Here is a 26568-nt window from a genome sequence, read left to right on the forward strand (position 1 = left end):
AGGGGCCTCAGAATCTGGCCCTGTCCTGACCACTTCAGCACTGCCTCCTGCCCTCCCCCCAGGGCCCACACCCCAAGCCATAGTTCTCACTCTGTCCTCTGCTCCCCTCACCCCTGCTCACCCCTGATCTCTTGGGAGATCCCTCCTCCCAGGGTTGCAGGGGTGCTTGATGAGATGGGTGGTGGGGTAGAATTATTTAATGCTCCTGCTCTGGAGCCAAACTCTCTGGGTGTCAGTCCAGGCACTGTTTGTTACCGGCTGTGTGACTTTGGGCAGGTTACTTAGCTTGTTCTCTCCCCCACTTCATAGGGGTGAGTGAAGATTAAATGAGGTGATACAGGGGCTTCCCTGGTGGCACAGTGGTTGAGAATCTGCCTGCTAATGCAGGGGACATGGGTTCGAGCCCTGGTCTGCAGCTGGGGCCTGGAGTCACCGGGAGATGGTAACATGATGGTTCAGAGTATAGATTCTGGCCCAGACTTCCTGGGAAGAAGCCTGCTTTGCCATTTTGCTGAGCCTGTGACCCTGGACTAATTAGTTCTCTCTGTACCTGGGTCTCCTCATTCGTAAAGGTAATACGAATAGTACCTGCTTCACTGAACTTTTGTGAGGACTCGGTGAGTTAATACCTACAAAGAGTTTAGAACAGTACCTAGGGTATAGCAAATGGTCAGTAGATGCTGGTATTATTATATTCCTTAGGGCCACCAGGATGGAGAGAGTGAAGGAAGGCCTTCCATATGGAACTGGCCAGGCAGTCCCGGGGAGCCCAAGAAGGAGGGTCAAGGTGAACTCAGGCAGGCCCAGGGGCAAAATCAGCCCCGAAGGGGCACCACGTGGTTCCTCCCTCCACCCCCCCCACCACAGTCCCACCTGCAGGAGGGAGCCCCCCTGTCCTCCCCCCAGCGCCATCAGGAGCACAGAAGCTCTGGCTCTGCAGCTGGGCCAGGACTTGAGCTCAGCTTGGGCGGTCAGATGGATCTGGGTGCTCTGTGGCTTCCCAGCCCTGTGATCATGGGTGACTCATCTCCACCCAGAGCCTCACTCCTTCGATATGAAATAGAGCAACTCCTCAGGCGAGGAAACCAGGAAAATGCCTGACTCAGGAGTCCAACCCACCCAGCTTCCTAGGCAGCTCTGCCTATGGCTCCTGGGGATGAACAAATGCACGCCTGACTCTGTGTGTAGGTGGGGAATTCTTTATTCAGCAGCAGGGCTGCCTCAGGGGCCAAACTCTCCTCCAACCGTGGGTCCAACTGCTTTGTGCCAGATCCAGCGGCTTGGACCCTGCAGGGCAGGGTGGGGAGCGGGGATGACTGTGGTGGCGGGGACCCCCAGAGCCTGGATGGGGGTGGGTGCTGTGAAGGCAGTGGGCTGGGGGTGGTGCATGGCGTCCAGGGTGGGCTCAGGGCACCCAGGCCATCTTAGCGGCAGCCAGTACAGGCAACATTCACACACAGCTCGCAGTCGTCAGCAGCAATGGTCCCTGGGTAGAGGAGAAAACTGGTCAGCTGAACCTGAACCTGAAACATCTGTGGTCCAAGGAGCCACTGACCAGGCAGCCAGAGAAAGCCTGCTTCTGAGAGGATTTGAGGCAGGGGCCAGGATTTGAGGCAGGGACCTGGCATCCTTCTCATAGATTAAGGGCAAGAAAGTTTAGAAGAAGTGTGAGCAGCTTAGGCTCAAGTCCCAGGTTCTGTCCTCCTAGCAGTGCCTGGGCAAGTCACTTAAACTCTGTGCCTGAGTTTTCCTGCCTGCTCGACTATCAGCCTGACAGAGGGGTTGTGAGGAGAGCTTGCAGGCAAAGGGATTGACCCAGGGCCTGGCACTTAGTAGGTGCTCAATAAATACTAGCTACTAGAGATGATCATACTAAGTGAAGTAAGTCAGAGAAAGACAAATATCCTATGCTATCACTCATGTGGAATCTAATTTTTAAAAGTTACAAATAAACTTATTCACAAAACAGAAAGACTTAACAGATGTCAAAAACAAACTTGTGGTTACCAAATGGGAAGAGTGGAGGGGGAGGGATAAATCAGGAGCTTGGGATGAACATACACACACTACTATATATAAGATAGATAACCAACAAGAACCTACTGTATAGCACAGGGAACTCTACTCAATATTCTGTGGTAACCTATATGAGAAAAGAATCTAAAAAAGAATGAATAGATGTGTATGTATAACTGAATCACTTGGCTGTACACCTGAAACTAACACAATATTGTAAATCAATGATACTCCAATAAAATCAAAAGAAAAAAAAATACTAGCCAGTTGCCGCATTCTCCTGGCCAGCTGTTTCATCCCTCACATTTCAGCTTAGATGTCACCCCGTCTTGGAAACTTTTCAGATCCCGTTATGTAACAGGGAAGAGCCAAATCTGACTACATGTTGGATCTGTTGTTTCTTTACTTTATCCTTTTCTTTCCGCTGCTTTTGTTCACTAAAAGGGTACTGTCTATACATAATGGCCTGCCTTGGGGAACCCCGCCCCTTTGCCTGAATGTTAAACCAAAGTGCTATTGTTCAGGGAAGCATCCTGACCCTGTCCACCCTGGGGATGGCTGCAAGAGAGAAGAAATGAACACATCCCCTCCCAGAGGCTGGCCATTCCAAGGGACATTTGCAAAACTTATGGCCTTTTTACTTTACTTCCTCATCTCCTCCCCCTCTCTGTTCTATAAAAGAAACTGGCATCCAAACCCTGATAAGATGGTTTTTGGAGACCTTAGTCTGCCGTCATCTCGGTCTGCTGGCTTTCCAAATAAAGTTGTATTCCATGCCTCAACACCTCGTCTCTGATTTATTGGCCTGTCGTGCGGTTGGACTCAGTAACACTTATGCCACTGTGGACGTGAGCCATCTCTCTCCCGTGTCCCCACTGTGCCTCCCCCATCATCCCACTGCATTGCAGTCATTTTTATGGGTCCGTTTCCTGTGTCCCCTTCCCCCCAACCTGTGTCGTCTTGGAGGTAGGCTGATCCAGGTTGCTGGGGAATGAAGGAGTTCCTGGCATGCCTGATTTCAGTGCCCCAACTGGGGAGGCCAGGGGCTTGAGTTTCTTGACTCTCCCTGTTCTCAGCCACTGGGTGTTTAACAGAAACCACATGAGGTAAAGGAGCTGGGGTGTGGGGAGGAGAGAGAATGAGGGGTAGGAGGCTTGCCAGGGGTCGGGGGACTCACTCAAGGCCTGGAAAATGCTGTCCGCTTCCTCAGAGGCACAGATGGGCTGGAGGTCCAGTGGCAGGGCCGGGTGGTGGCACATGGAGGGCTGGGGGCTATGGGTTCTCAGGTCAGGGCTGGGCATCCATTTTCCCTCCAGGTCATTCAGCTTCTTCACCGATTCCAGCTGGACCTGGAAGCCTTGGTACTGGGGGAGGAGGGAGAGGAGATGGGAGGGCATCAAAACCTGAGCAGGAAGGGGGTGGGGCACTGCCAGGAAACCAGGGTTCCCCAGGCCCCGCAGAGCTTCCGTGTTCTCACGGAGTGGGAAAGTCAAGGTCACACTTGGAAGACTGCCTGCGTGGAAGGTGATGCCTGGCACTTCACACCCCTGTGTCACAGGCTAACTGGGAGATGAGGTCGAGTAGGGCCATGGAGCACGTTGGTTCAAGGCGTGGGCTTTGAAGGCCCAGGGACTTCGGTTCAAATCCCAGCTCTTCCTGACTGGCTGACCATCTCTTCCCCACTCTGAGCCTCACCTGACAAATGGAGATAATCAAACTCCACTGCTCTCTGGTGCCTGGTACCCAGGGCACCCTTGATAACTGCCTGATTGCCCTTGAACTGACATGGCAAAATGATGGCAATGCCTAGTCTAGCCAGCTGGGCTCCAAAGCCAAGGCTGCAGAGGGAAGCTGACACTGCTCCCCAGGATTCCCTTATTCCTTCCCAAGGAGGCCCCGCCCAGAGTCAGGAATGTGCCACCCAGGAGCCCAGCGGCCACCTGCCACCCCCACAGGCAGGCCCTGTTTCCAGAAGACTCCTAGTCTCACAGCTGCCCTGGAAGGAGACCCAGATTCCCTGCTGTCTTCTCTCTGGGCCTTTGCATATGCTGTGCCCTCTGTCTGGAGCAGTCAGTGACCTCTGTGCCTGGCTACCTCCTGCTCATCCTGCAATGTCAGCTCGAGTTACCAGCCAGGGCAACTTTTTCTGGTGACCCTCCGCCCTCCTCCCCATACATGGGTGAATGCAGAGAGTTGTGGGAGCATAAAAGAAGTCTCCCTGCCCTCTGGGCTCTTCAAGGGCAGGGATCACGTCTTGCTCTACATCTGAACCCTGACTGAGAGGGGCATTTGAGGAGAGCAATGCTGAACGACCATAATTTATTGTTATTATCATCACCATCATAGCCACCATTGGCATCCCAGCTGCTCCCCCCCAACCAGCTGTGTCCCTGGGCTGTGATTGGGTGTTGGGCTGAGCCCTGGGTCCTCAGCTATCCTCAGTGAATTGTCCAGCATTCCCTCTCCATCCCAGCCTCTCACCATGGGGACCTTCAGGACAAACCTGGATGTAGACTGACTGTGCGCCCTGCAGCAGTACCAGGAAAACCGCAGCAACCCCACACAGCAGCAGCCCTGACACTGCCCTGTGAGCCATCTCGTTCCCTCTGTGTCTCGCCACCATCCACCAGGCTCCCACCTGCTTCCCCAGCTGGCAGGTCTTTATAGGCCGGGTTCCAACTCCCTGGTCACTCATTAACTGGCCAGCCAGGGTGGGGTTGACAGCTGGCTGGCATCCTGACAAGCCCAGAGCCCATTCCCGGGAAAGGGGTTGGGGATGATAGAGGTAAGGAGGCCCAGAGCACACCGGAGCATGATGCAGTGTTAAGCGCCTGCCCTGTGAACAAGACAGCGAGCAAGAGGGGTGAGAGGGAGGCCATTTCACAGACAGGGAAAGTGAGGCTCCAGAGGTAAAGGGCCTTGTCCCAGGTGACAGAGCTAGTCGATAGCAGAGCAGGTCCTCAGGCATCTGACCCAGCTCAGACGAGGGTTCTTTCTCAGGTCAAAAGGGGCAGACAGACAGGTTGGTCCAGGGTAAGGTGGGCAGATACATGGCTGACCTCAGAGTTCTCCATGCCCTCAGACCCATGTCTCTCCCACTCCCCTCTCCCCAGTTCTATTTAAGGACCATCTTTCTGATCAGTCCCTGCCCAGGCCCTCAACCTGTCTCTGCCTGCCATTTCCCATGGTGAAGGGTACACTCAGGCCAGGTATTGTCCATCTCACCTGTCGGTGCCTTTCAGAAGCCAATAGCCTACCCCAGTATGGAGGAAAGAGCACCTGCCTTGAAGACAGATTGACCTGGGCTCAAATCCTGATCCTGCTGCAGCTGTGTGATCTTGGCAAGTCACATCGACTGTGACTGAGCCTTAGTTTTCTCTTCCATCAAATGGGCATAATGAGAGAATCCACCACAAGAGGTTGCTGTGAGAGTGATGGGGCTGGGCCCGCCTGAGCTCGTCCTCGTCTGGGGGTAACTCATGCTGTCACAGGTCCCTTAATTTCACAGTTGTCATTCGGGGCAGCGCATGACCTATGACCTCCCTGATTGAAGTTTGGGTCAGGGAGAAGTGGGCAAAGTCTGCAAGGGCGTCATCACCACTTCCAGCCCAGGCAGCTGTCAACAGCGTCCATCACAGGGCTCTGCTCTGCCAGGCACGGAGCCTGGCATGCAGTAGGTGCCCCGTGCATAACATTGAATTGAAGCCCAGATAGCCCATCTGGCTATTTCAGGACCACTCTCCAACCTGTGGCTAAAATCTGATGCCACTGTATTCCTTAAGGCTGATCCTCCTTGCTCGAGCCTAATCCCATCTTGTGGTTTTGCTGCTGCTTTCCACCTGCCTGAAATGCTCATCTCCTTCTTTCTTTCCCTGGGGGTGAAATGAAAAAAGCTTGAGTGAACTTTGGTATTTCCTTTGTCTTGCTTTGTATACGGACTTCGACCTTTACTCTTATGAGTATGAAGAATTTAATAGACTTTCTTACATTATTTCATATCTGTAAACTGAAATAACTGTCAGTAAGAGTAACTCTCTTTTCTCTAATATGCAGGTGCCATGCTATACTTTGGGCCTAATCCCGTTCCATCTGATGGGACAGTGTAATGACTGTCTTCCTTTTACAGATGAAATTCATTTTACAGGCCCAACAAGTTCACACCCTGTGTGAGCAGCAGGTTTTCTCTCTGGAATTCTTGCCTCTGCTCAGCTTATGGTAGAAGGAACACAGGCCTTGGATGTAAGGAGATCTGGGTTCAAAGCCAGACTCCAGCACTTCTCACCTGTGTGACCTTGTGTGGCTCCTCCAAGCCTCCATTTCTTCATCGGTAAGTGGAGGAAATAATGGACAACTTCACAGTGGCTATTGTGAGCAAAAACTGGACAGTCCCATCCCAAAAGAGCCTTTCCCCAGCACGTGCCTGGCCTGTGGGGGCCATGCCGTGAGTGGTGGTTTCCCTGCCTCTCCTTCCCCATGCAGCCCTCCCTGACAGGCCCCATCTCTGAACCTGCACATGGGACACTTCTGATCTTCGAATCCCCAGTCCTTGTTCTCTCCACCAGGCAAGCTCAGCCCCACTGGCAGACACCAAGAGGCAAGGAACAAGCCTGTAGGTTTGGAGGCCCCGGTAGCCATGGTCTTCCCTTCTCTGTCTTTCAGCTCTGCCAGCCAGGGCCCATCGTGTGTCACTCTCTCCCTGGGAACAAGATGTGACTTCCCTGTCTGCCTAATCTGACTCAGATTCATATCTCAGTGCTGCTCTTTCTAATCTCTTCCCCAATGACCCACCATCCATCACGCCACAGAGGCACAGACACAAGCCCTCGCCGCTGCCCCCGTTCAGCCAGTGTGTGTTGACGTTTCTCAGGGCGCTGCCTTCTTGAGGGACATGGGAAGTGACTGTCATGCCAGCCTCGACTCTGGTCTCTGTGTGGAAACCTCGAACACGGAGGAGAGTGGGTGGCAGTTTGCCTCTGTGTGTATTTGGGCCGCTCCTCTCTCCGCACTGGACTCCCTGCCCAGTGCCCACTGCCACGGTACCTCCCTGCCCCTAAACTGATCATTTCCCAGCAGCATTTGTCACACCTGACCACTCCATCTTTCTTGGAATAAAACACCTTCTCCACTTGGCTTCTGGGACACACGCTCTTCAGATTTTCTGCCAATTTCATTGGCCCATCTTCTCGGTTTCCTTTGTTGCTTTTTTCTTCTCTTCTTGACCTCTAGAGCTTAGAATGCCCCAGGGGTTCCAGGGCTCAGTCCTTGGACCACTTTCCTCTGTCTATAGTCACCCCCTTGGAGATCTTATCCAGTCTCAAGGACTTTAGTGCCATCGGTACCCTGTTCACTCCCTAGCCTGATCTCTCCCCTCAGCTCCAAATTCATTTATCAACCTCTTCAGCATCTCCCAGAACAGGTGAGGGTACAACCATTCACTCAGTTGCTCAGGCCAAAACTCTGGGGGGTCATCCTTGATGCCTCCCTTTGTTTTGATTTCCAAATTCAATTCATTAGCAAATCCAGTTGGCTCTACCTTCAAAATATGTCTGGACTCCAACCATGTCTCATCATCTCCATTGCCACCGCCAAGGTCCAAGCCATCACCACGCATCATTGGTGTCGTGGATTCTGGCAACACCCTTGTATTAGTCAGGATTCTCCAGAGAAACAGAACCAATCCTGTTATATATTTATATATATTCTATCTGTCTATCTATCTTCTATCTCTGTCTAGATTTATTATTTTATTAAATTTAATTGATTCATTATTTTAAAAATTTTTATTGGAGTAAAGTTGATTTACAATTCTGTGTTAGTTTCAGTTGTACAGCGAAGTGAATCAGTTATACATATACATATATGCACTCTTTTTTAGATTTTTTTCCCATATAGGTCACTACCGAGTGTTGAGAGGAGTTCCCTGGGCTGTACAGTAGGTCCTTATTAGTTATCGATTTTATACACAGTAGTGTGTCTATGTTAATCCCAATCTTCCAATTTATCCCTCCTGCCCCCTTACACCCCTGGTAACCATAAGTTTGTTTTCTACATCTGTAACTCTATTTCTGTTTTGTAGATAAGTTGTCTAGATTTATTTTAAAAGATTGGCTCATTCAATTGTTGGAGGTGGCAAGCTTGAAATCTGGAAGGCAGGTTTGCAGGCTGGAAATTCAGATGCAGTCTTGAGTCTGACTTTTGCAGGACAAGCCAGCAGGTGGGAAACTCAGGCAGGGTTTCCATGTTGCAACCTTGAGGCAAAATTCCTTCTTCTTCCTCAGGAAACCTCAGTCTTTCTAAGGCCTTCAGCTGATTGAATGAAGCCCACATACCTTATTCACTTAAACTCTACTGATTGTAAACATTAATCACGTCTGAAAAAGTATCTTCACAACAACATCTACACTGCTGGTTGACCAAACAGCTGGGCACCACAGCCTGGCCAAGAGAGGTCTCCAAGCAGATCTCTCTTTATCCACTCTTGCCTGTCTTCAGGCCTCCAGGCGGCAGCCAGAGTGAGCCTGTTAAAATTTAAGTCAGGGCCTCCCTAGTGGCGCAGTGGTTGAGAGTCCGCCTGCCGATGCAGGGGATACGGGTTCGTGCCCCGGTCTGGGAGGATCCCACATGCCGTGGAGTGGCTGGGCCCGTGAGCCACGGCCGCTGGGCCTGCGCGTCCGAAGCCTGTGCTCTGCAGCGGGGGAGGCCACAGCAGTGAGAGGCCCGCGTACCGCAAAAAAAAAAAAAAAAAAAAAAAAAATTTAAGTCAGACCATGTCTCTCCTCTGCTCAAACCCACTAATGGCTTCCCACTTTACTCAGGGTAAAATTCAAAGGCTTCTACTGGCCTTCCAGGTCCCTCTGGCTCCCCTTCACATCTCTGAGCTCATCTCTAAAACCCTCTGGGTTCCAGCTACACCAACTTCCTTGCTGTCACCCAAACTTGCCGAAAGTTGCTTACCTCGGGACTCTGCTCTTTACCCACGCACTTATATAACTCACCCCATCACTTCTTCCAGGTCTCTGCTCAAATGCCACTTCCCCAAAGAGATCTTGCCTGACCATCCTACCTCAGAAGGCTTCCTCATCACTCCTGGTTCCCTTAACCTGCTTTCTTGGAGCACCTGTCATATACACACATTTCACTTTTTGCATTTCTCTCACTACTAGAATGCAAGGAATTGGTCTATATGGTTCTTCCCAAACAATATATGGCACATAATTGGTGCTTAATAAATACCTGATGAGTTGAATGAATGAATATGAGTCAAATGTTAACTCCACCAACCACGAGATGCTTGGTCTTGGAAAATGTCCTACTTCTCTGAGCCTCATTCATCTTGTTTAGCATCTTCCTGCCATAGGTAAGGGGCCTGGTGACTGTTCAAAAAATGTGAAGACATTTGTGAACTAGTGTTCCTAGTTGTGAAATCACGTGTTTATCAAGAAACAAAATCTTTTTTTGTGTCATATGTGCATAGCAAACTCTAGGGTATATAATAATTTAATTCACACATATTTATTGACGGCCTATTATGTTCCAAGCACCATTCTAGGCACAAGGGATACAGCAACCAACAAGACAGACAAAACCACTGCCCACAGAGCAGTGCTGGTGGCTTGGAAATAGTGGGTGGGGGGTGTGTCAGAATACGGATGTTGAGAAGAAGTTGGATTCTAGACATTCGTTGAAGTCAGAGTCCACAAGATTCTCTGTTCCCTTGGATGTGGAGGGTAAATGGGGAGGAGTCAAGGACAACTCAACGTTGTTCCACGTCAGATGGGGCTGCCACTTACCGAGATGGGAAGCAGGGATGAGCAAGTCAGGTGAGGGTCTGGAGAGTTCAGTTTGGTCATGTTGAGTTTGAGATGTCTGCTTGACCTCTGAGTAGAGATATAGTATAGGCCACAGATATACACGTGTGGTCATCAAGGAGGATCTGATACTTAGAGTCTTAAAACTGGATTGAGAGAGTGACTGGTTGGAGAAGAGGCCAGTCCCAGGGCCGAGCTGTAACAGGGCCCTGCAGTATTCGGAGGTAAAGTAGAGCAGGAGGAACCAGCAAAGCCGATGGCGAAGGAGCAGTAGATGGGGCCCCAGAAGAGGGTTGTGTCTTCAAAGCCAAACGAAAAAAGTGTTTCAGGAACAACAGCATGCTCCCTGGGGTCAAATGCTGGGTTAGCTCTGGTAAAGTGAAGACAGAACTGCCCCTGGATTTAGCTACATGGAAGTGGCTGGTGACCCTGAGAGGATCAATTTCAGGAAAGTAGTACATGTAAAACTGATTGGAGTGAGATCAAAAGAGAAGAGGAGGACAGGAAATAGACACAGTGAGAATGGAGGTCTGGCTCTAGAGCTAGAGAGCTTGACTTTCACTTTGAATTAGAGGGTAAAATGGAGAGATGACAAATTTAAAGAAAAATCGGTGTATTGGGTTGAACACATAAGCAGAGTCAATCCAGAAGACCCTGTATGGGGACTTGTATAAACCAAAGCATGGTGGTTTTCCAGCAGCTTCCCTAATGAAATTTTGGCCATTCCCTGAAGAAGTGGGTGACCTAGTGAATGGTTCTATTTTTGCTATGGCCAATGGGAGACTCAGAACCAAATTTGTACCCCAATATAAGTAACTACACTGAATCTCATTCAACCTATGACTTCCCTTATGACTCATTTCCCCAGTCTACCCATATTGTACTGATCTTGACACACACACACACACACACACACACACAGCCCTTTCAGGTTTGTTTGTGTTCTCCCCAGCTCCAATTGTCTTTATGGATTGGGGTTTGGGTAAAGTGTTTAAACACAAATAAATGGATCAGGGCTGTCCCCTGGTGTCAGGCAGGGAGCACTGCAGGCAGAGAAAGCCAAGCTGCCCTTGTCCTTAAGGCATCCTTCTCTGAGCCACCCCTTGAGAGTTAATGGATGAGGAGACACATACTCTCTGCTTTGAGGGGCAGTGGAAAGCCTCTGTCCCCATGTCTCCTCCCAGGGGTGGAGGGTCCTGCCAATGTGACTGCTACAGTCTCCATAAGGGGAAGCGCATGAGGTTGTTAGGGAAAAGCCCCTGCTTGCTGGCTGGTGTCTGAGTCCTGTGGTCTCCAGAGAGTGGATGCTGAAGTAAACAAGAAGACTGCAGTGGGGAGGGGAGGGAGGAGAAAGTGCAGGCCACAGGTGGGACATGGCACTGAAACTGGGGCTTGGGAGCGGCTAAGCGGCAGCCCGAGGCAGCGGGGAGCCACAGCAAGGGTGGGACACCTGGGCCTCCAGGGTCTGGTGTTGCCTGAACTGTGCTGCTCTCTTGGGAAGAGATGGCGTGCCTCTGACCTTGGCTTTTGTCGGTGTGTTTCTGCCTTCCTCCCCCTGTGGTCAAAGGTGTGTGAGCACGTGTGTGCATGCCTGCCTCCTGTGAGTACATGTATATATGTGTGCACTTTGTGTCTATAGGTGAGTGTGTGTGTGCACATGTGTGGTAGGTGAGTGCATGTGTGTATGTGTGCATGTGTGTGTGAGAGCATGTGAACACGGGTTGGCTGTCTGCGTCTGTGTGGGCATCTGCACATGTGAGTGTGGGTGGTGTGTGAATAGTATGTGTAATAGTATGTGTAAGCGTGTGTAGGCATGTGTGTGTGAGCGTGTGTGTGTTTATGTCTGCATGAGTGTGTAAGTGTGGGAGTGCGAGTGTGTGCCAGGTGCTGGAAGGGAGGCCTCTGTCTCCTGGTTGTGGACAGGGGCCGGGTGGCCGTCAGGGTCCCTTTGAAGCAGGACTGGGCCCGGGCGCGGGGGCTCAGGGCTGGGAGGGTGGAGGCCGGGCCTGGGGGAACAGCCTTAGCGCAGCTGCCTGGAAGCCGGGGGATTAACGGAGGACCTGGGAAGGCGTCCAGCCCAGGGCAGCCGGATCCAAATATTCTCGCTTCTTCAACTCCCCCAGCACCCTCCAGCAGCCGCCCGGATGCTGTGGTTTTGGAGTCAGGCAGAGCAGAGGTCACACTGCTGTGGGCTCTCGAGCTAATCATTCCCTTCACTGAGTGTCAGTTCTCTCGATGGTGACATGGAAACAGCACACTGTGGCGGCGGAAGGGGGGTGACGAGGGCACAGCAATGCCAGCGAGTGTTCACTGGGGACTGATGATGAGCCAGCCCTGGTCTAAGGGTTTTACAAGCACAAGCACATGGCTTCCTCATGTCCCCCTCGGTGGTAGAAAGCGTTCCTTTTCCAGAGAACACCAGGGCAAGGAAGGTTTTCTAACTCTCCTGAGGACACATAGCTTGTAAGTGACAGAACTCCCGAGCTGGTGTCATAAGCACTATACACCTGGCCTGTATGAGCCGTAAGTGGATATAAGGCAGTCCTTGCCGTGCTGGGCACTTCATAGACCCTCAGTAGCTGTCCCCTCGTCCCCTCTACCCTCTGTCCCTCCTAGGAGTTAAAGGCAACAGTCGAGGGACAGGGTGAGTCCTCTTCACATCCCCCATGAATGCTCAGAAGTTCTGGGAGCCCTGGAATTTGCCAAAGAAATGACCTGGATGTTGGTTCATGTATCCCTACCCCTGGCAATGTGACAGAAGCAACAACATACTGCTATAGATGCACATACATAATGGTTAGATGCAGTCCTTCATTCGACCAACATTTATTGAGCTTCAGTTCTTTGCTGGGCACCAGGGCTCAGAAATGGATAAGACAGTCCTTGCCTTCAAAGGGCTCATGGTCCATGAGGACAGGTGAGGTCAATGCCGTGTGACAGACATGGGGTGTGGGGAAGCTCAGGAGGTGCCAGGAACCCCGAGGAGGCCCCACCAGCCTCCAGCGCGGAAGCGGGGGCCCTTCCAGCCGTTTGCTTACATCTCATGCCCAGGATGCTCCTGCAGCCCTCTCCCATGTCCTGCCCCAGCACGCTTCTTCCAGGAAGCCAGGCCAGACCACAGTCCTTCCTCTTCTTGGGAACTTCCGCAGCCCTTATACCCCCTCCATGGAACCCAGGCCCTGCTACCTTAATTGTTTCCGGTTTGGGTGCAAGGGACCCGTTTCCACAGTTAGGCTGCATCCCCTCCAGGACACAGCCTCCCTCTCACATTCCTGAGAGATCCCAGTGCCCAGGTGGTCCCACACAAGCCCAGGACACACCATCTTTACTGATGCTCCAGTTGGGGGTTCTTTGTTTGCAGCCCATGGGCTGAGCTGCTAAGGAAATCCTAACTGCTGAGTCAGGGACCCCCGCTTTGCCAAGCAGGATTGAGTTTCATTAAGTGGGGATGAAATACAAATTCCCCACAGCATTCATGGGATTGATGTCCAAGGTGCAGCTGCCATTTATGTTTTGAAATTTGCAGTTGGGGATCATTGTGAAACTTGATTGCTCTGTCTTGGGGACTTCTTAAAGTCCAACTCCCACAATAAGGCCAATCAGACTCAACCATCAAATGTCAAATAGGAGCTAATGAACCATTCACAGGCTGGGGAGAGAAATCAGGCAATCTCTTATTTCAGGATTATCCCTTCCAAATATTGAATCTGAACTGTAAGCAGAATTTGCTATAATTGTGTCCTCCTCCTCACGGGTGTGGAGGATCATTGGCATTCGCTTCGTGTCTCGGCTTTCCAGAGAGAGGCTTGACAAGCCAACCCGCCGCTTTCTAGAGGCACGTGCTCCTGGGGTACCGTTCGACAGGGAGCGGGCAGGGGGTGCTGGGAGTCCTCCTGCCCCCCTGGCTGAGTTGGTTGAGCTTGATGTTGGCTGGGTGTCCCAAGTGCCTGTGTGGCAGCCTCTTTGTGGGAGAGGGTGGTCAGCATCAAAGGAGGGGGACGCACTCACATAAGCTCCACTGGAAGCCCGGGTGTGGCTTCAGGAGGGTCACGGAGCCCAGGGACAAAGGAATGTGTCTGGTCTCTACTCCTTAATCTGTTGCATTGGGATCTGCAAAGGCTAGCACCTCAGCTGCCACCCTGTCGGCTGATGCCCAAGTACATATGCTGTTCTCTGGTGCCCCTTTGAAACATCTGGCTGAGTGAGTTGGGTTATAATAGAGGGTTTGCCATCACTTCTACCTGGGGCAGCACTATGATGCAGGAGGTGTTTACTCTCCTCTTGCTTCCTTTAGGAATAGAGGGTAGCACGGTGGTGAGTCATTCCCTGTGGCAGAGGTGTGCCAGTTCCAAGCCCAAGTCTTAAGAAATCCTGCATGTTTCTGTCTATTTGTTTGCACCATTGCCATCTCCATATGAACATTTCTGACTGGTCTGCTGGAGGAGAGACACATGGAGTGAGCCAAGACACCCCAGTTGTGCAGCCAAGGCCAGCCTAGACCAGCCTTCAACCAGGAACCCATGAGCTGGTTGAACGAGCTGGTGAATGAGCCCAGCAAGATCAGCAGTGCTATCTCGCCAAGCCCCATCTTCTTCCAGATGCCTGTGCAGTAAGCACTTACTGCTGTGTGCCACTGAAATTTTGTGGTGTTTGTTACGCAGCATCAGGACACTAGATAACTGATACAGCAGTCTACCAACCAGGAATGAATCTATTTCTTGGACTCTGCTGTGAGTAAGGGAGAAACTTCTATTGTGAAGGAAGGTTGTACATTTTGGAGTTGATTTTTAATGGCAGTTTAACTTACCCTAATTAAAACAACCCACTACTTGCATGGCTTGCCCATTGTTTCATGATGAAGGATCCGGAAAAATCTCTCCAGGTCCATCCAGCATATCTTTTCCTCTTTCTGCACACCAGTTGTGCTGGATTTCCCTCAAGTCCTTGAGTGCCCCAGGCAATTTCCAATATCATGACCTTATCTTATGCATTTCCCTCTGCTTAGAACCCCACTCCTTGCCACATAGCATAGCTAACTAACTCTCAGCTAAAATTCCCCACCCCCCCACCCCCCTCCCCAGCCAGCAAGTTTACTCTAATTCTCAGAGGAGGTTATTCCCCTGTTAAGGTGGTCTCAAATCCCTGTGCACATCCTTGGTGGCTTTGAGGCTCCCAGCCCAGGTACATCTTCTCCATCATGAGGCAGGACCCCATCTGGTGTGCTCATGGTGGGTCCCTCCCATCGGGCACACACCTGGCATATTGTACAGGCTCCATGAGTAGTTTTTGAATAAATGGGTTAATGTAGGTAACATTTTCTGGACTAGGGTTACCAAGGCTTTTCAACAGAACACCTTTGAGCTTGTGAGGACAGATGAGGGACCTGCCTCTCCTTCACAGGTGCTGTCTAGTTGTATGTTCATTTTTCTCTCAACCTTCCTTCCCAGCTCAGGCTCTTAAGTGGCCATCCAGTGAGGTGGTGGGCTCTGTAGTTAGTCTGCCTGGGCCCAAATTCTGGCTCTGCTCCTTACTGAATGTGATCTCTCTGACAGGTTTCTTAATGTCTCCCTGCCTCAGTTTCCTCATCTATAAAATGGGGTTTACGAGAGTACCCATCTCATAAGGTTGCTCTGAGGAATAACTGAGTTCATATGTGTAAAGCATATTCACAGAGCCTCACATATGGTGAAAGTTATAAAAGCATAAACTATAATTAGTCAAGGTCAGGGACTATATTTTATTCATTTTTGTATCTCCCAAGTGCTTAAATCTATGCTGGCAAAAAGAATGTGCTCAATAAGTGCCTTTAAAGAAAAAAAATTCCAGAGGGTTAAAAAAAAAAGACTTCATTATTATTATTATTATTACTTTTTTTTAGGCCATGCTGAGCGACTTGAGGAATCTTAGTTCCCTGACCAGGGATTGAACCCGGGGTTCCAACAGTGAAAGCGCAGAGTCCTAACCACTGCACCACCAGGGAGTTCCCTCATTATTTTTTTAGAGCAGGTTTACCATGAAATTAAGAGGAAGGTACAGATATTTCCAATACACCCGTGGCCCCACACATGCATGGCCTCCCCCATCATCAACAACTCTCACAAGAATGTTACCTTTTTTTAAAAAAACGAAGAATGAACCTACATTGACACACCGTGATCACCCAAAGTCCATTGTTTACCTTAGGGTTCACTCTTGGTGTTGTGTATTTGTGGGTCTGGACAAATGTATAATGACATCCATCCATCATTATGATACCACACAGAGCATCTTCACTGTGATTATTTTGTTTTGCTTTTTTCACCTCATCATGTCATGAGTTCATAGGGAATGGGTCCCAGCAGCTCAGGCTCCTCTCCATCAGTCTCACAAAGCCTGCCTCTCTGGGGGGAGCGGGCCGGTGCTTCCCTTGAACCTGGACATTTTTCTCCTTGGTTCCCTCCTATCCCGGCTCTTAGAGCACTAAGTACACTCAACACATATGCTTCTTCTCTTGGCAAAAATCTTGCCCTTCACCTGTTTGTTTACAATAATGCCAGCAGCACACAGGGCCACGTCATAGACTCCTGCAGTTTTGCCGTGGTGACATTCATGGGTGTTCCCTTTGGAACAGTGCTAGTCCCTGGATGTAGATATCATCTTCCTTGTAGGTTCACATGTAGGTGGCCAAAGGAACAACTTCCTGTTTTCTAAAAGGCCTGGAGAACATACAGCGGGTGCTTCTCCTCTTTCCCTTTGTGTTAGTCACTTTAATGAAATTACTGGAAGATGGTGGTTCCAGCTGAAAGGCCATAAATGCTTTTCGAATGAATGAATCAAAAAAAGCCTCAGAAATAGTATTGGGAAAAAAAGATCAAAACGTATAAGCTGATATGCCTGTTCAACAAGGTCCTACTGTATAGCACAGGGAACTAAATTCAATATCTTGTGATAAACTGTAATGGAAAAGAATCTGAAAATGAATATATATATATATATATATATATATATATATATATATATATATATATGTATAACTGAATCACTTTGCTGTACAGCAGAAATTAACACAACACTATAAATCAACTAGACTTCAATAAAGTAAATTTAAAAAAAAAGAAATAGCTGTTCAAGTCCAGAGTCAGCTCCTAGTTCACATATGGCTCAAATCAGCAATCAGGGAAGACTATTCTCGTGGTGTTTTACTACATCTTATTTGGACCCCAATGGCACCCCAACTTGGTCCCTGCCTTCCTTCCCTTGAAGACTTGCCAGTACTGGGATCCTGAAGAAGTGGCCCAGGAATGACAGCGACGCCGAAAATTTTCCAGCATCGTTGACTACTCTGAGGTGATACACTTGATGGGGCAGAGTTCATCGATACGTGTTTTGACCTGTTTATGTAAAAATGCACTGTGTTGAAAGTAGGCATAGAGGGAACTTACCTCAACATAATAAAAGCCATATATAACAAACCCACAGCCAACAACATCCTCAATAGTGAAAAACTGAAACCATTTCCACTAAGATCAGGAACAAGACAAGGTTGCCCACTCTCACCACTATTATTCAACATAGTTTTGGAAGTTTTAGTCACAGCAATCAGAGAAGAAAAAGAAATAAAAGGAATCCAAATCAGAAAAGAAAAAGTTAAGCTGTCACTGTTTGCAGATGTCATGATACTATACATAGAGATTCCTAAAGATGCTACCAGAAAACTACTAGAGCTAATCAATGAATTTGGTAAAGTAGTGGGATACAAAATTCATGCACAGAAATCTCTTGCATTCCTATACACTAATGATGAAAAATCTGAAAGTGAAATTAAGAAAACACTCCCATTTACCATTGCAACAAAAAGAATAAAATATCTAGGAATAAACCTACCTAAGGAGACAAAAGACCTGTATGCAGAAAATTATAAGACACTGATGAAAGAAATTAAAGATGATACAAATAGATGGAGAGACATACCATGTTCTTGGATTGGAAGAACCAACATTGTGAAAATGACTATACTACCCAAAGCAATCTACAGATTCAATACAATCCTTATCAAACTACCACTGGCATTTTTCACAGAACTAGAACAAAAAATTTCACAATTTATATGGAAACACAAAAAACCCCGAATAGCCAAAGTAATCTTGAGAACGAAAAATGGAGCTGGAGGAATCAGGCTCCTGGACTTCAGACTATACTACAAAGCTACAGCAGTCAAGACAGTATGGTACTGGCACAAAAACAGAAATATAGATCAATGGAACAGGATAGAAAGCCCAGAGATAAACCCACGCACATAAGGTCACCTTATCTTTGATAAAGGAGGCAAGAATATACAATGGAGAAAAGACAACCTCTACAATAAGTGGTGTTGGGAAAACTGGACAGCTACATGTAAAAGAATGGAATTAGAACACTCCCTAACACCATACACAAAAATAAACTCAAAATGGACTAAAGATCTAAATGTAAGGTCAGACACTATCAAACTCTTATAGGAAAACATAGGCAGACCACTCTATGACATAAATCACAGCAAGATCCTTTTTGACCCACCTCCAAGAGAAATGGAAATAAAAACAAAAATAAACAAATGGAACCTAATGAAACTTCAAAGCTTTTGCACAGCAAAGGAAACCATAAACAAGACCAAAACACAACCCTCAGAATGGGAGAAAATATTTGCAAATGAAGCAACTGACAAAGGATTAATCTCCAAACTTTACAAGCAGCCCATGCAGCTCAATATCAAAAAAACAAAAAACCCAATCCAAAAATGGGCAGAAGACCTAAATAGACATTTCTCCGAAGAAGATATACAGATTGCCAACAAACACATGAAAGAATGCTCAACATCATTAATCATTAGAGAAATGAAAATCAAAACTACAATGCAATATCATCTCACACCAGTCAGAATGGCCATCATCAAAAAATCTACAAACAATAAATGCTGGAGAGGGTGTGGATAAAAGGGAACCCTCTTGCACTGTTGGTGGGAATCTAAACTGATACAGCCACTATGGAGAACAGTATGGAGGTTCCTTAAAAAAGTAAAAATAGAACTACCATATGACCCAGCAATCCCACTATTGGACATATACCCTGAGAACACCATAATTCAAAAAGAGTCATGTGCCGCAGTGTTCATTGCAGCTCTATTTACAATAGCCAGGACATGGAAGCAACCTAAGTGTCCATCATCGGATGAATGGACAAAGAAGATGTGGCACATATATACAATGGAATATTTCTCAGGCATAAAAAGAAGTGAAATTGAGTTATTTGTAGTGAGGTGGATGGACCTAGAGTCTGTCATACAGAGTGAAGTAAGTCAGAAAGAGAAAAAAAAATACCGTATGCTAACACATATATATGGAATCTAAAAGAAAATGGTCATGAAGAACCTAGGGGCAGGACAGGAATAAAGACGCAGACTTACTAGAGGATGGACTTGAGGACATGCGGAGGGTGAAGGGTAAGCTGGGACAAAGTGAAAGAGTGGTAGTGTATATATGGACATATAAACACTACCAAATGTAAAATAGATAGCTAGTGGGAAGCAATCGCATAGCACAGGGAGATCAGCTCCGTGCTTTGTGACCAGCTAGAAGGGTGGGATAGGGAGGGTGGGAGGGAGGGAGATGCAAGAGGGAAGAGATATGGGGACATATGTATATGTATAACTGATTCACTTTGTTATAAAGCAGAAACTAACACACCATTGTAAAGCAATTATACTCCAATAAAAACGTTAAAAAAAATGCACTGTGTTACTGAAACATACATCCCAAAATTGTCCCAGTTCCTCTTTCACCGTTATTTGGAAGAAGACTTGGCAGCAAATCTGGATTTTGAGACCTTTCTGGAAATCATCGCCATCACATCACGTGTCAGCAGCGACTGGCTACTTACTTTGTGCAGGCAGTTGTCAGTCCTTTAATCCTCTCAACACCTCTGTGAGGGAGTCACCCCCACTTTAAAGATGGAGAGACTGAGGCTCTGGGATATAAAGTCAGGTGCCAAGGTGGTACAGGAGGAACTGGTACAGCTAGGATCTAACTCCAGAGCATGGTGTGGGGCAGGCATGGTATCTCCTGTGGACCACAGGTGTAGTATTGAAAAGGCTTGGCAAATGCTGCCCTAGAAATCCTACTCTGTGACAGCCCATTATTTCAAAAACTTTGGTTGAGTGTCTTTGCTGTGTGAGGAGGCTTCAGGGGAGCAGGAAGGGTGTCTAACAGTTGGAGCTGGAGAAGGGAAAGGCCTCCAGGGAGGCAGGGAGCTTCCTCTCATCTGAGCAGGGCCAAAGGTGATCATGGGGAGTTTGTGTCAGCAAAAGGCTGACCTGGTGACCCTGAGAGTTCCTTCCATTCTTGAGCCTATGGGCCTATGTCTGACTTGTATCCAAGTGGCCCTTGAAGTGGTACCATTTCTGCTCTAGAAAGGAGCCACATCTAGAAGGGGCATCCATAAGGGCAGGCTCCCCAATCTGAAATGGTCCTGGAGCTGGTCCACTGTCCTTCCAGCAAGGCCAGCAGCAGAAAACCCATGTGACTTTAGGCCCACTCTACTCATAGGTAAGGAGTCCTTCAGTTAATAACATGGGTTTGGGGCCCAACAGACCTAAACTTGAATTTTAGCTCAGCCACTCCCAAACAGGGCTTGGTCTTAGTTTCCTTGTGTGTAAAATGGGGATGACTATTGTACTTTCTTCTTTGCTATGATGGATAAATGAGTAATGCATTTAGCCCAAGACTGGCACAGAGATGAATGTTTATCAAAAGAACCAGAACTGTCCAGGTATTTTGCCCCAAGGTGGTGTATTTGGCCTGCTTGGAAATCCTTAGTGTGAAGTAATAATACTAGATAACATTTATGTAGCACATACTAAGTGCCAGACACTTAGTGATAAGAGTTTTAGGTGTGTTAACTAATTTAATTCCTTTGTCAACCTTATGAAGTGGGTATTATTATTATCTTCATTTCACAGAGAAGGAAACCGAGGCACAGAGAGGTCTGTCCTGGAAATCTCTTGGGAGGTTCCACATGGCTGTAGGCTGCTCAACAAGAGGGTGGTTTGGTATGAGATGAGAAAACCTGTTCTTAACATCTAGCAGAGCAGTCTTAATGATACCCCCAACATCTGTGAGACCACCTCACAATAAAGTGAGTTTTTTTTTTTTTTTTTTTTTTGCGGTAGGCGGGCCTCTCACTGTTGTGGCCTCTCCCCTTGCAGAGCACAGGCTCCGGACGCGCAGGCTCAGCAGCCATGGCTCACGGGCCCAGCCGCTCTGCGGCATGTGGGATCCTCCCAGACCGGGGCACGAACCCGCGTCCCCTGCATCGGCAGGCGGACTCTCAACCACTGCGCCACCAGGGAAGCCCCAAAGTGAGTATTTTTTAAGTTAAAAATTAAGAGGTCTTGTCCTTCGAAAGACTCTGTTAAGAGAATGAAAAGACAAGCAACAGACTGGGAGAAAATATTTGTAAATCCTATATATGTTAAAATATTTGAATCAGATTATATAAACAATTCTCAAAAGGCCATAATAAGAAAACAGCTCAATTTTTTACAATGAGCAAAAGATATGAACAGATACTTCAACAAAGAAGATAAATGAATGGCAAGTAAGCACATGAAAAAAATGTTTAATATCTGTTGTCATGGCTTTAGTGCAAATTAGAACTGCATTAAGATATTACTTTACACCCCCTAGAATAGCTAAAATTGAAAAAGACTGACTTCACTAAGACTGGCAATACTAAGTGTTGGCAGGTTGTGGAACTCTCAACTACTGCTGGTGGGAATGTAAAATGGTACAACCACTTAGGAAAACAGTCTGGCAATTTCTCAAAAAGTTAAATTCACACCTACCTTATGATCCCAGCCATTGCTAGGTAACTACTCCTAGGTATTTATCCAAGAGAAATGGAAGGACATGTCCACGGGAAGACTTGTACCTAAATGCTCACAGCAGCTTTAGTTGTAATAGCTCATCAAGTGATGGATAAACGACTTTGGTACATGCCTACAATGCAATACTGTTCAGCAAATGCTATTCAATGTGGATGAATCTCAAAATGGGCTGAGTGAAAAAAGCCCAGTAAAAAAACAAGTAGACCTCTATGATCCCATTTATATACAATTTTAGGAAATGCAAATTAATCCATAATGATGGCAAGCAGATCAGTGGTTGCCTGGGGGTGAGGGGAGATGGGGCTGGGGGGGCGGAATCCATAGGGGCCTGAGGACACTTTAGGAGAGATGGACATATTTGCCATCTTGAGTCTGGTGGTGGTTTCACAGGTGTATACATTTGTCAAAACTTACCCAATTGTAAGCTTTAGATATCTTCAGGTTTTTTTTTTTAAATGTCAATTATACCTCAATAAAGCTGTTGAAAGTGAAATTCAGGTGTGACGAGGGAGGGGTTGGGGAGTTATTGGAGGCCCTGAGCAATTCAACTCAGGCTCCCTCTAGGTTGCTGCCTTTTTTTTTTTTTAATTTTTTTTTAAATTTATTTATTTCATTTATTATTTATTTTTGGCCGTGTTGGGTCTTCGTTGCTGTGTGTGGGCTTTTCTCTAGTTGAGGCGAGTGGGGGCTACTCTTCGTTGCGGTGCGCAGGCTTCTCATTGCGGTGGTGTCTCTCGTTGCGGAGCACAGGCTCTAGGTGCACGGGCTTCAGTAGTTGTGGCTCGCGGGCTCTAGAGCGCAGGCTCAGTAGTTGTGGCACAGAGACTTAGTTGCTCCGCGGCATGTGGGATCTTCCCGGACCAGGGCTGGAACCCGTGTCCCCTGCATTGGCAGGCGGATTCTTAACCACTGAACCACCAGGGAAGCCCTAGGTTGCTGCCTTTTAAAAATTATTTTTTATTTATCTATTTATTTATTTTTTGTGGTACGTGGGCCTCTCACTGTTGTGGCCTCTCCCGTTGCGGAGCACAGGCTCCGGTCGCACAGGCTCAGCGGCCATGGCTCACGGGCCCAGCCACTCCGCGGCATGTGGGATCTTCCCGGACCAGGGCACGAACCCGTGTCCCCTCCATCGGCAGGCGGACTATCAACCACTGTGCCACCAGGGAAGCCCCTAAAAAATTATTTTTTTAAATTAAATCTCCAGTAAAGGGCAGGCCCTGTACCAGGCATTTTCCCTTTGTTCTCGCAGGACCTGGGTAGAGCCTGTGCAAGCAAGTGTGCCCCGCAAAGGGCATAGGGTAGGGTGACTGCTCAGAGGATGCTCTGGGAGAGCTTGGGGAAATCCCTTCACAGCTCAGTCCAGCTTTCTGCTTTCCAAATGTGTAGTTTTGGCCCTTTTAGGAAGCGAGTTCTGTGGAGCCGTTACCAGCCAGGGTTCTTGGCCTTTCTTAATCAATAGAAATTGATAAGAGGCCAGACAAGAAATTCATGCAAGGCTTTATGAGAGCCCTTGCTGCAGCAGGGGGAGCGAAAACAAATAACAGGTTCCCTCGCTTGCTCCCCAAGGCAGGGCGAGCTGGTTCTTTTTAAATTTTAATTAATTTTTATTTTTGGCTGCGTTGGGTCTTCGTTGCTGCACGCGGGCTTCCTCTAGTTGCAGTGAGCGGGGCTACTCTTTGTTGCAGTGAGTGGGCTTCTCACTGAAGTGGCTTCTCTTGTTATGGAGCACGGGCTCTAGGTGTGCGAGCTTCAGTAGTTGTGGCATGCGGGCTCAGTAGTTGTGGCTCGCAGGCTCTAGAGCGCAGCCTCAGTAGTTGTGGTGCACGGGCTTAGTTGCTCCGCGGCATGTGGGATCTTCCCGGACCAGGGCTGGAACCCGTGTCCCCTGCATTGGCAGGAGAATTCTTAACCACTGCGCCACCAGGGAAGCCCCCAAGCTGGTTCTTTAGATGGGGTGAGGGTAGGGGCGGGCCCAGGGACTGGGCTAGAGGGATGGCTTAGGTGTTTTGCCCAGCCCCTGGTGGTGCCAAGTGCAGGGGGCATGCGCAGCATCCTGTTTTGCTCCTGGCTCTTCTGAAGTGGGCGTTGGGTTTGGTCTTTTGGTATCTTATTGTCCATAATTTGCCCCAACTGAGAATGCACGTGGTTATTTTTAGTCCCTTGTAGTTTCTTTGTATTTTGTTGCTCAAGGTGACGTTTGTCCAGGTTCAAGCACTGCAGCAAAGAGTCCCAGATCCCAGGTGCCAGCTGGTCTCAGAGCTGTGTTCCTTAAACTTCCTTCTAAAATGATGGGGGTGGGGCTGGGGGCTGAAGGATCAGTGTGCTTCTGCGATGCCCTCAGTTGGCAGCACCAGCTACCTGGCTCAGAGATAAGCCAGGGAAGTGGAGTGTCAGAGGAGGGCAGGGCCCTGGGTGTTTTCTCTGCCCCAGGCTGCGTGCTCATCCTTTTCAAGCTCCCCTGGGGCTGTAGGCCTGTCTCATGCATATTCCCGATCCTCTCCTGAGGAGGCAAACTCGGCTGGCGGACCAGGAAAGGCAGAGACAGTGCTTCTGTTCATGGTCTGGTGCTCTCGCCGTCCTTTAACAAACTCAAGTGAAGATTTTAAAGGATGCTCAGAAATGGTTTGCAATGGAAATCACCACTGGATCCCGTCCCCAGAGTCTTGGGGTGTGTGTGTGTGTGTGTGTGTGTGTGTAGGATACAAACCCAAGGCAACTGGCTTGGCAGTCTGTTGGGAAGGACCTGCTGGACTCATGGATAAAGGCTGGCTCAGCAGGAACTGAGGCTGTGAATCTCAAGGAGGCACAGTTGCCAGTGCAGACAACAGAAGGAACAGGTTCCAGAAGCAGGAGGGAAAGAGGGGATGACCAGTGAACGCATGCACACGTCCTAGAGCACACACCTAGCCCTGGGCACTACTGACATCTTCTTTATTGTGAAGGGCTGCCCTGTGCCTTGTAGGATCTTTGGCAGCATCCCTGGCCTCCACCCTAACCTCCCACCCCAGGAAAGTCATGACAGTCAAAACTGCCCCCAGCTGTTCCCTGGGGGAGAAATCACCTCTGGCCAAGAGCCACGGGACTAGCCACTTTGGATCTCAGTTGTATCACCTGTGAAATGGCCATACTTGACCTCCTTGAGGGGAGGAGACTGGACTAGACTTGCACTGTCCAATGCAGGGGCCACGAGTCACATGTGGCCTGAACACTTGCAACGTGGCTAGTCTGAAGTGAGATGTGCTGTGCGTGTGAAATACAGGCTGGGTTTTTGAAGACTTAGTAGGATAAAAATGAGGTAACATATCTCACTAATAATTTTCACGTTGCTTACATATTCAAATGATAATATTTTGGATGCAGCAGGCTAAATAAAATATATTATTAAAATTAATTTCACTAGTTCCTTTTTACTTTTTTTAAAAATTTTTATTTATTTATTTATTTATTTATTTTGCGGTACGTGGGCCTCTCACTGTTGTGGCCTCTTCTGCTGCGGAGCACAGGCTCCGGACGCTCAGGCTCAGCGGCCACGGCTCACGGGCCCAGGCGCTCCGCGGCATGTGGGATCTTCTCGGACTGAGGCACGAACCCGCGTCCCCTGCATCGGCAGGCGGACTCCCAACCACTGCGCCACCAGGGAAGCCCCCTTTTTACTTTTTAAAATGTGGCTATGAGAAACTCTGAAATGACCCATGTGCCTCCACCACTTCTATTAGATGGTGTTGGTGTAGAGAGGGGCAAACGTTAATCAAAGAATCACTCAGTTGGTGAGAGAGTACACTCATGAGGAAAGTGATGTGGCAGATGAGGGCATGGACTGGGGGATGCTCAGGGATCAGGGAGGACTCCCCTAAGGCAGTGATGATAGAGAGAAGATCTGCGGGAAGAGGAGGAGGGGGAAGGGGAGGAGGGGGAGGAGGAAAAGCAATCCATGCAGAGGAATCAGCTAGTGCCAAGGCACTGTAGGGGGAGTGAGCCCTGTGCCCGAGACACAGCTAGCAGCCAGCATGGAGGAGTGCAGGGCTGGACCACACAGGGCTCTGTGGGCTGGGTGAGGAGCTGGTCTCCATCCTAAAGGCAGTGGGAAGCCACGGAAGGGATTTTAAGCAGTGGGGTCACACCATCTGATTTGTTTTTTAAAGAGCTCACTCTGTCTTTGATGTTTTATCTCCATCCCTAAGAAGTCACAGAGGTCTCTGGAATGGGACTGCTGGGTCCAGAGCAGAGCTCTGTCACTCACTAACTCGGTAGTCGTGGGCAAGGAACTCAAACTCTCAGGGCCTCAGTTTCCACATCTGGAACATGGGATGATGATAATAATAGCATTTACTTTATAGGGTTGTTGTGATGATTAAATAAGCTATCACGTGAAGACCATGGTAGAACAGGGCTGGACACATAGTAACCACTTGGTGTTTTTCAATATTAACTTCCTGAGCAGGGAAGACTCCATCTTAGAAATCTTGGCTTTCCTCATTCTGGGTGCATGTACAAATACGCCTTGTATTTTTATGTTTCTCTTTCCCTTGAGCCTTTTTCCTCTTTTAGGAGGAAATCCCAGCTCAGTTAGAATTTTTGCCTTCTGTTCCTGGTTTCTGACACATGGAGGCCCAGAGACCACAAAGGAAGGAGTTGGGAGGCAGTCAAGGGACACAGGAAGAGAACGCCACTCAGGGCCGTGATTTCAACTTCTCTCCAGCAGCAGGATCCCTTAAAGTTTCTCCCACTGTTGCTTCCTTTTAAAGTCAGTCTGAAAAAAAGGTGCTATCCCAGCAGGAAAGAAAAGAAAAATGAGCTTCCCTTAGTTCCTGCCTATTGGAGAGCCCCAGCTGCTGGGCCAAG

The 26568-nt window shown here is 48.5% G+C and overlaps 1 protein-coding gene across 1 annotated transcript; it reads right to left on the reverse strand.

Annotated features, from left to right (window-relative positions):
- Positions 1-1424: 1424 nt before the first annotated feature.
- On the reverse strand, positions 1425-4612 carry GUCA2B (guanylate cyclase activator 2B; the record flags this gene model as incomplete). The annotated part of the gene is made up of 3 exons (XM_081214888.1): positions 1425-1486; positions 3194-3380; positions 4520-4612. The coding sequence occupies 3 exons, from the start codon at positions 4610-4612 to the stop codon at positions 1425-1427; spliced, it is 342 nt and encodes a 113-aa protein (XP_081071014.1).
- Positions 4613-26568: the final 21956 nt, after the last annotated feature.

Source organism: Mesoplodon bidens, assembly GCF_964165515.1.
Source record: "Mesoplodon bidens genome assembly, chromosome: 2".
Taxonomy (NCBI): domain Eukaryota; kingdom Metazoa; phylum Chordata; class Mammalia; order Artiodactyla; family Ziphiidae; genus Mesoplodon; species Mesoplodon bidens.